The 14,483-nt window shown below is 48.9% G+C and overlaps 1 protein-coding gene across 1 annotated transcript in view; it reads left to right on the top strand.

The window, feature by feature from the left end:
* The window catches only part of rasgrp3 (RAS guanyl releasing protein 3 (calcium and DAG-regulated)), a 145,358-nt gene that overhangs the window by 40,009 nt on the left and 90,866 nt on the right, over positions 1–14,483 (top strand). Inside the window, exons 3-4 of the mRNA XM_072512335.1 lie at positions 7,423–7,525; positions 12,016–12,078. Coding sequence (XP_072368436.1) covers positions 7,423–7,525; positions 12,016–12,078 — 166 coding nt within the window. The remainder of the gene's footprint in view (positions 1–7,422; positions 7,526–12,015; positions 12,079–14,483) is intronic.

The following is a 14,483-nucleotide window of genomic DNA, read 5'->3' on the forward strand; positions in this document are numbered from 1 at the left end:
CCTGGGGCCCTTGGAGAACCCGCATGTAAAACTGGCGTTGTTAGGCCATCACAAGATGAGTCTCACAGTTGCTGTTGGTTTACGAACCTGGTTCGATGAACAAACAATTTACTTCTGGTGTTCTAATTTTGTCTGTTTCTTTTCCCCTTTCTTCTGATGACTCACAGTCCCACGGGTCTGGTAAATAGTATGACTTGTCTTGCTTCATATCGACACCCAATACTCCCAACCGGGTGGAAATTTCCCTGTGTGGCAGTGCAAAGTGTGGCAGTGCAAAGTGGACAGTAATCCCCCCCCCCCCGCCCCTGATTGGTTACGCCTGGGTGTGGTGTCAGCAAACTAAAGGAACACATAAGTTACTGGAAGCCAAAGCTTGAATAAGATGTTGTAGAAATTGTGTGACTGCAGAGATGTTTTAAAACCCTTGTAAATAAATGTGTTGCACATTTGGATACTAGTGTCATATCTGCATTCTTTTGAGATATGTAGAATATACAACAACGAGCGACGTGGTTTCAAAGAGATGGCCAGAGGGTGTACTCACTGACAAATTAAAGAAGGCCGGTCGGCTCCCGGCGCAATAGGAGGGTCTCCAGCACTGCGAGAGAAATGGCCCCATCATGAGATGGGCTCGGAAGTATGCAGAAGACAGATTGTCCGTCAAGGTGCAGACGACCTCTGAGCACACTGTGGGTGGCACAGTGGGTACCAAACCTGGAGATGCTGAGTCAGAGGGACCACTTTTTAACTCATTTATTTTCCTTAAATACAAACACACATGGACAATTTTGCAAACATCAAACTTTCATGCGCAATATAATCGGGCATATCCTTGTGATCGTCACCCATCCACTTCTGTATAAACCACAATCAGCAGCACAAATATTGGAACAGGAATCTGTTCCTTTCTCTCGGGGCAAAGCTCCATAATATTTTGCTGTAGTCCCTTCCACAATCTTCTCTGTGCATCGTCAGAGCATTGAGGTGAAGTCTAACCCTTGGAGCTTATTATTGACCTTTAGAAATAAGGGAGTGATAGGCATCAGTGAGTTGACCAATGTATTTCTGGCAAATACCAGTGCTCAGTGTCCCTTTCCGTTGAAGCCTCTACGTCTATAACGGAAGCACATGCAGGCCTCGAGTGTATCCAATCAGCGTTCAGATGTAATCGTGCATGAAAGGCAGTTTTTGCACATAACTGAGCTCAATTGTTAATGAGGTCACGTCCAAGGACAGCCAAGAGCTGCTGCTCTCTATATTCGGGAACAGACAATGCTGTCATAATCACCTCCATAAGGCTGCATGAATATTTATCTCTCCGGTTAATTTACCCCCTCAGCTGGAGACTTGGGAAGGGGTTGTGAGGAATGACTGGCCAGGATTTAGTGAGTGTCGGTGTGAGGAAGCAAAGGAACACCATTTCCTGCTGCTGCCAACGACCCCGTCAACCGCACGCCGCCCCTGCTCCCGCCTCCATCTCCCGCCCGTCCAAAAGCTGAGAGAGGGAGCTGAGGTACAGGATCGTTAACACATCACTGGCTACTCGCCCTGAACTCGCCAACTGCAATTTTGAATTCTAGGAAGCAAGGACATCTGGCTGCTGCAGACGGGATCTTTCTTTTGTTACCGGCTACATGGAGAGGGCTAAAATATAACTCCCCTATTGCACCGCCCCATGTCTGACCATAATGGGGTTTGTTGAGAATTCAGAAACATTAAGGAATTTACGCAACGTTTAACCATTCATGTGCTGGTTCGTTTTTTTAAAGTCCTAAACCCACCCAGATAAAGATTGCAAACTATTTGAAAGGGTAGTCAACCTTTTGTGGCCCACAGTCACGCACACAGAAGCACACGTACATTTACAAGTTAGACCATAGGTAATGACTTTCTCAGCCAAATTAAAGTTCAATGTTGGAAGGCAATGAGTGTTCATGGTTTATGAGTCTTTCGTTGGTCACTGTGGCTGTGCAGAATTTTTCAGGGTCGCCTTTAGATTCCGGGAGGTTTGTTTTTATAAATTTAGAGCACCCAATTATTCTCTTTTCCCAATTAAGGGGCAATTTAGCATGGCCAATCCACCTAACCTGCACATCATAGATTATTATAGAATTTACAGTGCAGAAGGAGGCCATTTGGCCCAGCGCGTCTGCACCGGCTCTTGGAAAGAGCACCCAACCCAAGGTCAACACCCCCAACCCACGGTCAACACCCCCACCCTATCCCCATAACCCAGTAACCCCACCCAACACTAAGGGCAATTTTGGGCACTAAGGGCAATTTATCATGGCCAATCCACCTAACCTGCACATCTTTGGACTGTGGGAGGAAACCAGAGCACCCGGAGGAAACCCACGCACACACGGGGAGGATGTGCAGACTCCGCACAGACAGTGACCCAAGCCGGAATCGAACCTGGGACCTTGGAGCTGTGAAGCAATTGTGCTATCCACAATGCTACCGTGCTGCCACATCTTTAGGTTGTGGGGGTGAAACCCACGCAGACATGGGGAGAATGTGCAAACTCCACACGGACAGTGACCCAGGGCCGGGATTCGAACCCGGGTCCTCAGCATAGATTCCGGGAGTTGACTTGAAGCCACAAAACTTCAGTTGCTGAAGCCAATTTCCTTTTTAAAAAAAAAAACTTATTCTGTTTCTCTCAGAAGCTGATTTTTTTTGATGGAAATTCCTTTTGATGGAAATTCACCATCTCTGTGCTTGACTTTTTAAACTGTAAGGGATCAGGCCTTAAGCTGGCAGAGGTGCGAAGGGAGCTCTATACTGCTTCATTGGCAGCTTTTCTGCACTGCTCTCTTCCGTTTACAGCAGCTTGTGTTAAAGAGATTTCAAAATGGTTACTTAAGTCACATGACTTCTCCAATTATTTCGGAAGGGGTTTTGTTTATCTGATGTCTGAACGAATAGTTGTTTTGCCATGGCCCAGGTGATTAGATTCGATAATGTCCCAGCCATTAACTCCCTGAATGAGTCATTATCCACCTTGATGGGATAGGAAAACATCTGTCATATAACTACTATTCTAGCAGACTTTCTGTCTCCGTTGGAGAGATGGTCCAATAGAATTGTAACTGTTAGTTCCGGTATGTTTCTCAGTACATCCTTTTGAAGCAGTCCTTGACATCCTCAGGGGTGAAATTCCATGAGGGTTTTTGGGCATGTCTGAACTGTAGTACACATTGGAACTTTCCAGAAGCTGGTTAGCTTGAAATAGCAGACATCAGGTGACTTGTGGCAGCCATCTGAAGCCCGTGTCTTTAAAAGTCCTTTTTAAACAGCTCAATATCTGTTTGGTCAACTGGTGAAATCACCAATTAATATCACATCATCGTGACGCTCTCCATATTCAGATCAGGCTCCAATGGTGCCATCATGGCCTGGTTATATTAACCTGAGGCTTAAAGCAATGGCGGCTTTTCTGTTAGGCCCAAAGCTGTTGGGAAGTTAATCTGGAGCCGACGAGACCTAAAAATATACCCTGTGAATCAGAGGCATTTGGAGTGCTCCTCTGTGCCCCGCAAGGTGACCATTGGCCTCAGGCTTCCCTCTCCCTCGTCCATGATTCCAGCTGGAGCCCCTCCTGGTCACTGAGCTGAAGGCCGGAGGTCATTTCCCTTTGCCCTCGCAAGCCATTTTGTTTTTAAACAGCTGGGCAGCTGCTTCCTTTCTGATCAGGAAATTGGCTGAACTATGCGGATGAGGCCGGGATCCTTAGAATTGTCCAGGCCTCATTGCTGCAGCTCTCAGGTGAACTTGTTGCATCCTAGGCCACATTTGCACCCAGGACTCACGAGGATCCCCTGCAATCTGAATGTATTGCACGTGACCTACCTTGTAACTTCAACCTTTAAAAAAAAAACACATTTTTCTCAAACTTGTATCAAAGTAGGTTACAGCAAATAAACACCCCGGGAAACATTCTTCCCAACAATCAACTATACAGTTTGTACAGATTTTCCTCCTTTTTCACCCCCCCGCCCCACCCCCCTGCGACGAACAGCTCCTCAAACACGGTCACAAACATCCCCCACCTTTTCTCAAACTCCCCCGCTGAGCCCCTTAACTCATACTTTATCTTCTCTAACCGCAGGAATTCATACAGGTCACCCAACCGTGCTGCTACCCCCGGTGGCGATGCCGACCGCCACTCCAGCAAAATTCGTCGCCGTGCAATCAGAGAGGCGAAGGCCAAGACATCGGCCTTCCTCCTCTCCATGAGCTCTGGCTTCTCTGAAACCCCAAATATCGCCACCAAAGGGTCTGGGTCCACTCACTCCTCCACTATCCTGGCTAAGACCGCGAACACTCCCACCCAGAATCTTCCCAATTTTTCACAACCCCAGAACATGTGCGCATGATTCGCTGGCCCCCGCCCACACCTTTCACACTCATCTGCTACCCCCTGAAAGAACCCACTCAATCTCACCCGAGTCATATGCACCCTGTGCACCACGTTAAACTGTATCAGTCTCATCCTTGCACAAGAGGAGGTCCCGTTTACCCTTCGCAGTGCCTCACTCCATACTCCCCAATTGATCTCCATTCCCAACTCCGCTTCCCATTTCTCCTTGATCTTCACCTCCGCCTCCCTGCTCTCCCAGCCACTTATATATATCCCCAATTCTTCCCTCCCCTTCCAATCCGGAAGCAGCAGTCGCTCCAGCAGTGTGTATCCCGGAAATCTAGGGAACCCCTTCCAGATCTTCGTGTAAAGTCCCTAACCTGTAGATACCTGAACTCACTCCCCTTCGGCAGCTCTACCCTCTCCCTTAGCTCCTCCAGACTGGCGAACCCTTCCTCCAAATACAAATCCCTCACCTTGACCAGCCCCACTTCCCTCCACCTCCTGTATACACAATCCACCCCCCCCCCCCCCCCCCCCGGCTCAAACCCATGATTCTCGCACAGTGGCGTTAGCACCGACATCCCTTGCACCCTAAAATGCCTCCTCAGGTGATTCCATATCTTCACCGTGGACTGCACCACTGGGCTCCCTGAATACCTACTCGGAGCCATTGGCAATGCTGCCGTCACCATAGCCCTCAAACTAGACCCCTTACAAGATTCCTCCTCCATCCTAACCCACTCAACCCCTTCTCCTTCCCACCACCGCCACACCTTGTCCACATTCGCCGCCCAATAATAATGAAGCAAGTTTGGCAATGCCAACCCCCCCCCCCGCTGCCTCTGCCTCTGTAGCAGGGTCCTCCCCACCCTCGGCACCTTCCCTGTCCATACAAAGTCAGAGATGATTGTGTCCACTTTCCAAAAAAAGGCCTTTTGTATAAAGATCGGGAGAGCCTGAAAGATAAACAAGAACCTCGGCAGAATATTCATTTTCACCACTTGGACCCTCCCCGCCAACGTTAACTGCAGTGTATCCCATCTCTTAAGATCCTCCCTGGCCTCCTCCACCAGCTTCGTTAAGTTCTACTTATGGAGCCCCGTCCATTCCCTCGCTACCTGAATCCCCAAGTACCTAAACCTATCCCTCGCTACCGTAAATGGCATCCCTCGTAAATTAGACCGCTGTGCCAGCTCATTCACCGGGAATACCTCGCTTTTCCCTACATTCTGCTTGTATCCCGAGAACCCCCCAAACCTCCCCAACAGGCCCATAATCCTTCCCATACTCTCCAACGGATCCGAAACATACAGTAAGAGGTCATCGGCATAGAGCGACACCCGATGCTCCCTCTGTCCCCTCATTATCCCCTGCCACTCTGCCGACCCCCTGAGAGCCATCACCAATGGCTCTATGGCCAGCGCAAACAGCAGCGGCCACAGTGGGGCACCCCTGCCTCGTACCCCTGTGTAATTCAAAGCTTTGTGAGCTCATCTCATTCGTCCTCACCCTCGCTCTTGGCGCCACATACAGCAACCGCAGTCATGCCACAAATCTCGGCCCAAACCTAAACCTTCCCAAAACTTCGAACAAGTACCGCCACTCCACCCGATCAAATGCTTTCTCCGTATCCATGGACACCACCACCTCCGGTACCAGAGCTCTCGACGGATTCATCACCACATTCAACAGCCGTCTTATATTACTCGCGAGCTGCCTGCCCTTCACGAAGCCTGTTTGATCTTCTGCAACCACCCCCGGGACACAATCCTCCATCCTCCCCACCAACAACTTAGCCAATGCTTTCACATCCGTGTTCAATAGTGATATGGGTCTATATGACCCCCATTCCACCGGATCCTTCCCATTTTTGGGATTAGTGTGTTTACTGCCTGCTTCATTGTCTCCGGCATCTCCCCCTTCTCCAGTGCTTCATTAAACCCCCCAACAGATGTGGTGCCAGGTCCACGCAAATTCCTTATAAAATTCTGCCGGGTACCCATCCGGCCCAGGGGCCTTCCCCGACTTCATACCCCTGATACTATCCAGCACCTCCCTCAGCCCCAGGATCTCCTCCAACGCCTGCCTCTTTGCTTCCTCTACCTGAGGAAATTCCAGCTCATCCAGAAACCACCCCATCCCCCCCTCCTCCTCCTGGGTCTGCCTCATAAAGTCCCTGGTATTACTCTCTAAATGCCTCATTTATCTTCCCTGGCTCTGACACCACATCCCCAGCCCCAGTCCGGATCTTCAATATTTCCCTGGACGCAGCCTGCCTCTGCAGCTGGTGCGCCAGCATGCGGTTCGCCTTCTCCCCATACTCGTATTGCACCCCTCTTGTCCTACGCAGTTGCCCTACCGCCCTCCCTGTTGTCAGCCTGTCAGATTGCCCCTGCAACTTTTTCCTTTTCGCCAATCCCTCCACGGTGGGCACCCTCGAATATTCCCGGTCCACTATCTTGCTCACTTGACGGTCCTTATTCGCACGAACCGTAAATGAGATAATTTCTCCCCCTACCACTGCCTTCAGTGCTTCCCAAAAAATGCCCGACGACACCTCCCCATTCTGATTGAACTCCACATAATCCCTAATCGCCAACCGCACCTTATCACAAAAACCTCCATCCGCCAACAACCCCAAGTCAAACCTTCGTCCCGGCCTCTGCTCTCGTACCGTACTGAACCGAATATCCAGCCAGTGGGGTGCATGGTCCGAGATAACTATCCCCGCATACTCTGCCCCCTCCACCCCAACTGTAACTTCAACCTCTGTCCATATTCGGTGCATCACAACCATTGGAACAGACGTAAACACAAGTGAGTTAAGCATTCCGAGTGCTCCATCTGAGTATGAAACAGTTGCATTTGCATGTTGGTGCTTAGTGCTCTACTAAGGTAGAATTAAAAGGAGAGAGTGGCTGAAATGTTTATGGGGCAAATACTAAAATTAAGCAGGAATTGAATTAATCCTGCTACTACAAGGAAAGCATGTATTGTTTGTGCCGACTTTATACGTGGTTGTGTACAGTGTCTAATTAGTCTGTCTTCTCTTTCAGATAATGAAGGAGAGATGATTAACAGCCAGGTGCCAAGGATGGTCCTCTTAATGCATCGATGGTACCTGCCGTCCACTGAACTAGCAGGAAAGCTTCTGTTGATATATCCTTTCCGTCTTTTCTCAGCTGTGCTAGAGTGACAATTGTTTAGAAAAGCCAATGCTTGGAACACTCTGCTTTGGTTACTCATTCAGTCACATCTGTGGATTGTCTCCACATCAGCCTTGAGATCTGTGGCATTGAGATAGAGGATCAGCCATGATCATATGAAATGGGGAAGCATGCTCAAAGGGGCAAATGGCCTTCTCCTGCTCCGAGTTTCGATGTGAAGAGGACTTTCTCCGTGGGCTTCGGAATTCTGCTGCCAGGCTGAATTGTGGGTTGGAAGCCTGTACATTCCCCATGTGGGGAAGCGGGCACTTTTCATGATTCCATCCGCCCCCCCCCCCCCCCCCCCCCCCGAGGTTGAGGTGGTAGTAGCTACGGATGCAGAAAAGGCCTTTGGCCGGGTGGAGTGGACGTACCTATGGGACATTTCAGGCAGGTTTGGGTTTGGGCAGGGATTTGTGGATTGAGTCCGGTTGCCATGCCAGGCTCCTGTGGCGAACGTAAGAACCAATCGGGTCCGGTCAGAATATATTAGTCTGTAGGGGGACAAGACAGGGGTGCCCGCTCTCCCCACTACTGTTTGCCCTGGCCATAGAGCCCCTGGCAATGGCCCTTAGGACATCGAATGTTTGAGAGAGGGGGGGATGGAGAGGGGGATGGAGCATGGGGTCTCGCTCAACATGGACGATGTACTCCTTTATATCACACACCCGTTGAGGGGGATGGCTGGAATTATGGAGATGCCCAAGTTAAACATGGGAAAGAGCGAGGTGTTTGCGATTCAGGCGCGGGGGCAGGAAAGGAGACTGAGGGAGTTACCTTTTAAGGTAGTGGGGAGAAGCTTTAGGTATATGGGTATCCAGGTGGCTTAAGAACTGGGGACAGCTCCACAAGTTAGATTTGGGCAAAGCGGTCGATCAGATGAAAAGGGATTTCCGCAGGTGGGACATGCTCCCGCTGACGCTGGTGGGGAGGGTGCAGGCGGTGAAGATGACAGTCCTCCCGAGACTGCTGTTTTTTTTTCCAATGTCTCGCGATTTGTGTCCCGAAGGCCTTTTGTCGAAAAATGAATGCGGCGATCTCGGGTTTTCTGTGGGCTGGGAAAACCCCGAGGATGAAGAAGGCACTTCTGGAACGGAGCCACGAGGAGGTGGGCTTGGCCCTCTCGAGTTTTATTAATTATTACTGGCCAGCCAACGTATCGATGGTCAGGAATTGGTAGTGGGGGAGGAGTCGGTTTGGGAGCGAGCGGAGGCGGCATCCAGTAAGGGTACGGGTTTGGAGGCTTTATTGACGGCGGCCCTGCCATTCTCGCTGGCTCGATACTCCACAAGCCCAGTGGTAGTGGCAGCCTTGAGGGTGTGGGGACAATGGAGACAGCATATGAGATTGGAGGGGGCGACAGTGTGGTCACCGATCTGTGATAGTCACCGGTTTGTTCCGCGAGAGGGGGGGGGGTGCTGGACGGGGGCTTTTGGAGTTTGCAGCGGGCAGTGATTGAGAGATTTGGGGATCTCTTTATTGAGGAGGACCTCCCGAGCCTGGAGGCATCAGAGGAGGAGTTTGAGTTGCCGGGTGGGAACGGGTTTCGGTACCTACAGGTACGGGACTTTGTCCAGAGGCAGGTTCCAAGCTTTCCTCGCCTCCCCCTGAGGGGACTGCAGGATAAGGTGATGTCTACAATAGGGGTTGGGAAGTGGAGGGTCTCGGAGATATATAAGGAGTTGATGGAGTGGGAAGGGGTCCCTATCGGGGAGGTGAAGAGGAGGTGGGAAGAGGAGCTGGGAGGAGAGTTGGAAATCAAATTATGGGACAAGGCTTTGAAGAGAGTTAATTCATCCTCGTCTTGTTCCAAGCTTAGCCTGATCCAGTTCAAATGGTTCATAGAGCCCACATGACGGTAGCTCGGATGAGTAGGTTTTTTGAGGAAGTGGAGGATAGGTGTGGACGCTGTGGGGGCAGCCAGGCGAATCATGTACATATGTTCTGGGCGTGTCCGAAGCTGAGGGGATTCTGGCAGGGTTTTGCGGACGTCATGTCAGAGGTCCTGGAAGGGAGGGTGACTCCGAGTCCAGAAATGGCAATATTTGCGGTATCAGAAGATCCGGGGGCTCAGGGGGGAAGGGAGGCCGATGTTCTGGCTTTCTCCTCCCTGGTGGCCCGGAGACGGATTTTGCTGGGATGGAGGGACTCGGAGCCTCCAAAGTCAGGAATGTGGGTTAGCGACATGGTAGGGTTTCTTAGGCTGGAAAAGATTAAGTTCACCTTGAGAGGTTCAATTCAGAGGTTTGCTCGGAGTTGGCAGCTGCTCAGCGACTTCTTTAAGGAAAACTGAACTTCAGCAGTAAGGGTGGGAGGGGAAAAGGGGGGGGGGAGGAAAATGGGAGGCATGGTAGTGTAAGGCAAGGACAGGGAACTTAGTACGTGGGTAATTAGGAAATAGGGCGGGGGGTAGTAGCGGACGTTGTTTTTAGGTTTTTTGCGTGCATCGGTCCACGCGTTGGTTTAAGGAATGTTAAAGTGTTAGATTGTAAACTGAAAATCACAAATGCTTCAATAAAATATTTTCTTAAAAAAAAGGAATATACGTTATGTAATAGAGAGCTCAGACAGTCCGTCAGGCTTCAGTTTGACTTATTTCCAATCCCTTTCGATGGATTCTGAAATGGCTGATACACCAAATGTGTGATCTGCAGATGCTGCCACGCTGTGGGCAGGTGGAGCAGGGAGGGTTGGGTAGATTGGTTGTTTGAACCTTTGTGTGCTCCTTTTGGGACCTTGACTTCACCTTTGCCCACTCTTGAAGTCTCACATTGTGTTTGGTGCTTTTCCAAATGACCATCTTCCATTTTGGTCAGTCAGGGTCTCCCCTGAGTCAGTGGGTATGTTTCACCTCTTCAGGGGCATTTTGAGGGCCTCCAGAAATAGGGGGCGAAGGGTTGATTGCACCCTTTTCAATTCTCAAAATCTGTATTGGTTAATACTGTTGTTGCAGGCATTGATTTCCCCGGTGTAGAGACCAAGATTTCCCTGCTGTAGACACCAACCCTGTCCGTGTTCATAAACTACACTTGCTGCTGAGCAAGGTTCAGCACATCTCGCATAGCCTGTTGCTATGAAGAAGGCAGCACATCACCACCTTCTTCTGGGCGATTAGGAAGAGGCAATAAATGCTGGTCTAACCAGTGATGCCCACACTCCTGAAAGATGACATTTTTCAAAATTATGTGGCTCTGACCACAAGTGTTCCACATCGGGTGTGAGTAGAGTTAAAGATGAATTTGGATCAGTTGAAGGATTCCTCTCGAGCTTCAAGTTATTAGAAGTTCTGATTTGGAATGTGCTGATTAGGACCTGGATGATGGTGAGAGTGAAGAATTGCCTGGGACTAGGAGACAGACCTGCAACATTAACTCTTTCTCCCTCCACTGATGCCCCACATGCGTTTCAGCCTTTTCCGCCCCCATGTCCGATTTGAAAAAAATAATAATTCAGAGAACCCAATGCTTTTTCCAATTAGCGTGGCCAATTCACCTGACCTGCACACCTTTCGGGTTGTGGGGGCGAGACCCACGCGGACATGGGGAGAATGTGCAAACTCTACACGGACAATGACCCAGGGCCGGGATTCGAACCCGGGTCCTCAGCACCAAAAGGCAGCAGTGCTAACCACTGTGCCACCGTGCCAGCCTCATTTCTGATTTCTAGCATCAACAAGAATTGCTTTTTGAGCTAACAGCATGAGCTGGTGAAAGATATATCCGTGTTCACGAATAGCAGTTGAAGGTGAGTATAAGTTCTTGATGAAGGGCGGTCAAGGGCTGATTGAGGCTTCCTGTGTGAGATACAGCGACACCTGAAAGGTGTCGACCAGCTGCCTACCTCCATCATCCTGTGGCAATGGAGAATTCACTGGGCCTGTCGAACTCTAATTTAAAAGAAATTCCTTCCGCAAAAATTAAAATCAGTTGTGCGTTGAAGCAGTCGCTGCAAGTGTAACAATGAATTCCATCGGACGCAGTGAGAAAGTTGGGGAAAGTGGGTTCGGTGAAGGAACTTCCTCAACTGTCGATCAATCTGTGGGGCTTCTTCATTATAACTGGTGAATCCCATTATTAACCATATTACCATACGAATTGGGAGAAGGAGTAGGTCATTCGGCCCCTCGAGCCTGCTCCGCAGTTCAATTAGATCACGGGGAGGGGATTTCCCACCTCCCGCGGAGCATTTTCTGGCGGCGGAGGTGACTCGCTATTGGCTGTTGCCGGCATCTTCCAGTCCCGCTGATATCTATGGCGTTTTGCAAGGCTCACCCGGGCCACGGGAAGATGCTACCGGGGAAGGGCCGGAAAGTTCAGCCTCACGGCTGATCTGATTGTAACCTCCTTACCTACCGCCCGGGGGTAAGATAACTGAACCAGTGGCTGGAGTGTTAAACAGCATGTGTGCACACAGTGTCTGCCTGGTTTCCTTGACCTTCAAAACGTATCAGGAAGCCTGCGGTGAAGACTGCAATGAGTTTCGGCTCAAAATCTGCCACTTAATGAGGTAAGAAGCTGAGATGGCATTATCTTTAATGGAAGGAAATAAACAATGACGAACCGTGAGAATGATTGTTGGGTTAAGTGACACTGCAACATGCACCAAAGCTTTTTTTCAAGGGTCTGAGATCAATGGTATTTCTGGGATCAATGGTATTTGTGTTCAGACTCACAAGGGAAAGTAAGATCTGTAATTTTCTCAAGTTTGCTGGAGTGCAGCAAAGGAGGATCCTCAGCTGGGCAACAGTGCACCTGATGGCCATTATTCACATGCCAAAGTAGTGAATATTGGCAGAATATTGGACAGTAGGTGTTGATCAAATTGACACCAGTCGGTGAAGTCAAAGCTAAGAGCCTTTCCTGCTGAGACTGTTTCTTCATTTTGTTCAGTGTCAAAAACTCCTCTCTCCCACATACACACACCGCGTTGCAGTTACCCACCACTTATACTCTTTTCAATATGAACCAAAATTAAATGAAACCGAGATGAGAAGGGCTGGCCGCCTCTGGTAGGATTCCACTATTTATACTCATCGTCTCTTTCCCTTCACAATGCAATTGACATTAACAAACCGTAATGATGTACGTGATAAGACATTGTCACTGGGAGCCATCCGAATCAAGTCCAATCTTATCCTTGTATGCAGACTTGAAGCAAGAGGAGGATCTGACCACCACTTGGGGACAATATTATCAAGGGATTTCAAATAGAAGAGAACGGGTTTGAGATCAGCTTCCCAAATTGGATGAAGAAGAGTACAGAGAGAGAACGGAAACAGCAGGAAGTAGATATTGAAGGCGAGGAGATAGAGAAATAGACCAGTCTTTAATCCATTGAAATTTTTCTGTTGGGCAAAATAGAATATGGGATAAGAGATCTATTATTCCAATTCCGTTTGTGTTTGATTTGTTATTTAACTGGAGGGCAGATACATCTCTTGTTGGAGTTAATGACCAGCCAGCACTTTTGTGTGGAGCTGGGATTGGCATCTACACAAAGACACCAAGCGGAGATGAGTGCCTTTGCAAGGACAATTCTGAGTTAGGAAAATGGTGTGACCATTATGAATTAGTAAAAGTGGTCGAATTCAGGATCAGTCTGTTGGGCATAGAAATCGTTGCCAGGTGACAGAGCTCCTGAAAGCCAAGAGCTGTCTTCAAGATTCCTCACATCAATTCCATTGTTTACATCAATAGACGTTTAATTATTTTCTTGTGGCGTCTGTTGCAAGTGATCTCAGGAAGCTTCCTCATTGGTTATCTCCATTTTAAAAGCAATCTCTCGTGTAGTGGGTGCTTAATGAATGGAAACCATTCTATGAAAATGGCAAAAGATACCTCAGATAACCCCTTAACAACCATCATTGTATTAAATGACCTTACAGCACACTCCCAGGGTCATGGTATCTAATTGGATCCCCACGGGACATGTTCACAGTGAATGGATACAAAATGGAATTCTTTCCATGAACAAACAATGAAATATCCACAGACTGGACTCACCTGTTACTGTTCCTTGGGGAAAATCCTAAAAAACTCCAAATATTCCTCCATTCTATATTTATGGGGCAGCACGATAGCACAAGTGACTAGCACTGTGGCTTCACAGCACCAGGGTCCCAGGTTCGATTCCCCGCTGGGTCACTGTCTGCGGAGTCTGCACCTGTGCGTGGCTTTCCTCCGGGTGCTCCGGTTTCCTCCCACAGCCCAAAGTCGTGCAGGTTAGGTGGATTGACCATGCTAAATTGCCCTTAGTGTCCAAAAGGTTAGGAGGGGGTTATTGGGTTACGGGGATAGGGTGGAAGTGAGGGCTTAAATGGGTGGGTACAGACGCAATGGGCCGAATGGCCTCTTTCTGCACTGTATTTTCTATGTTCTTTGTTATTTTACACTCTCACTCTCCATTGTCCCCAGAATAGAATAGTTAATCATTTTCGACTCCCGACTGTCCCTCACCCAGTCCTTTTCCTGATCAGATATTTATGGACGAGGTTAATCAGCACAGCGCCAGCTGTAACTGCCATGAGTCAGTTCTGCAAAATAATAAACTGGTTTCATAATGACCAGCCAGTGTTTTGCCTTTTTCAACCCTACTGTAATATAAAGGGCATTTTTCTGCTCCATTACCCCTGGACTGAGCTTGGAGCATTCAACATGAAACTGCCCACCTGTAGCCAGTGACTTTCCATCTCCTAAGTTGAACGGATGGAAAATCATGGGCTGTGGGCAGCTCAGGATTTGATTAATGTAATTGCAAAATCTCCTCTTACGTGCCCCAGTTTCTTGATACTGACCTTGCATTAATCGCCTCTGATGGATCTGTTAGGTTTGTGCTTTACCGTTCAACCCTGGCCTTTGTCTAGATGTGTACAATTCTGGTCAGACCCCATTTGGAATATTGTGAGCAGTTTT

Source organism: Scyliorhinus torazame, chromosome 1 (assembly GCF_047496885.1).
Source record: "Scyliorhinus torazame isolate Kashiwa2021f chromosome 1, sScyTor2.1, whole genome shotgun sequence".
Taxonomy (NCBI): Eukaryota; Metazoa; Chordata; class Chondrichthyes; order Carcharhiniformes; family Scyliorhinidae; genus Scyliorhinus; species Scyliorhinus torazame.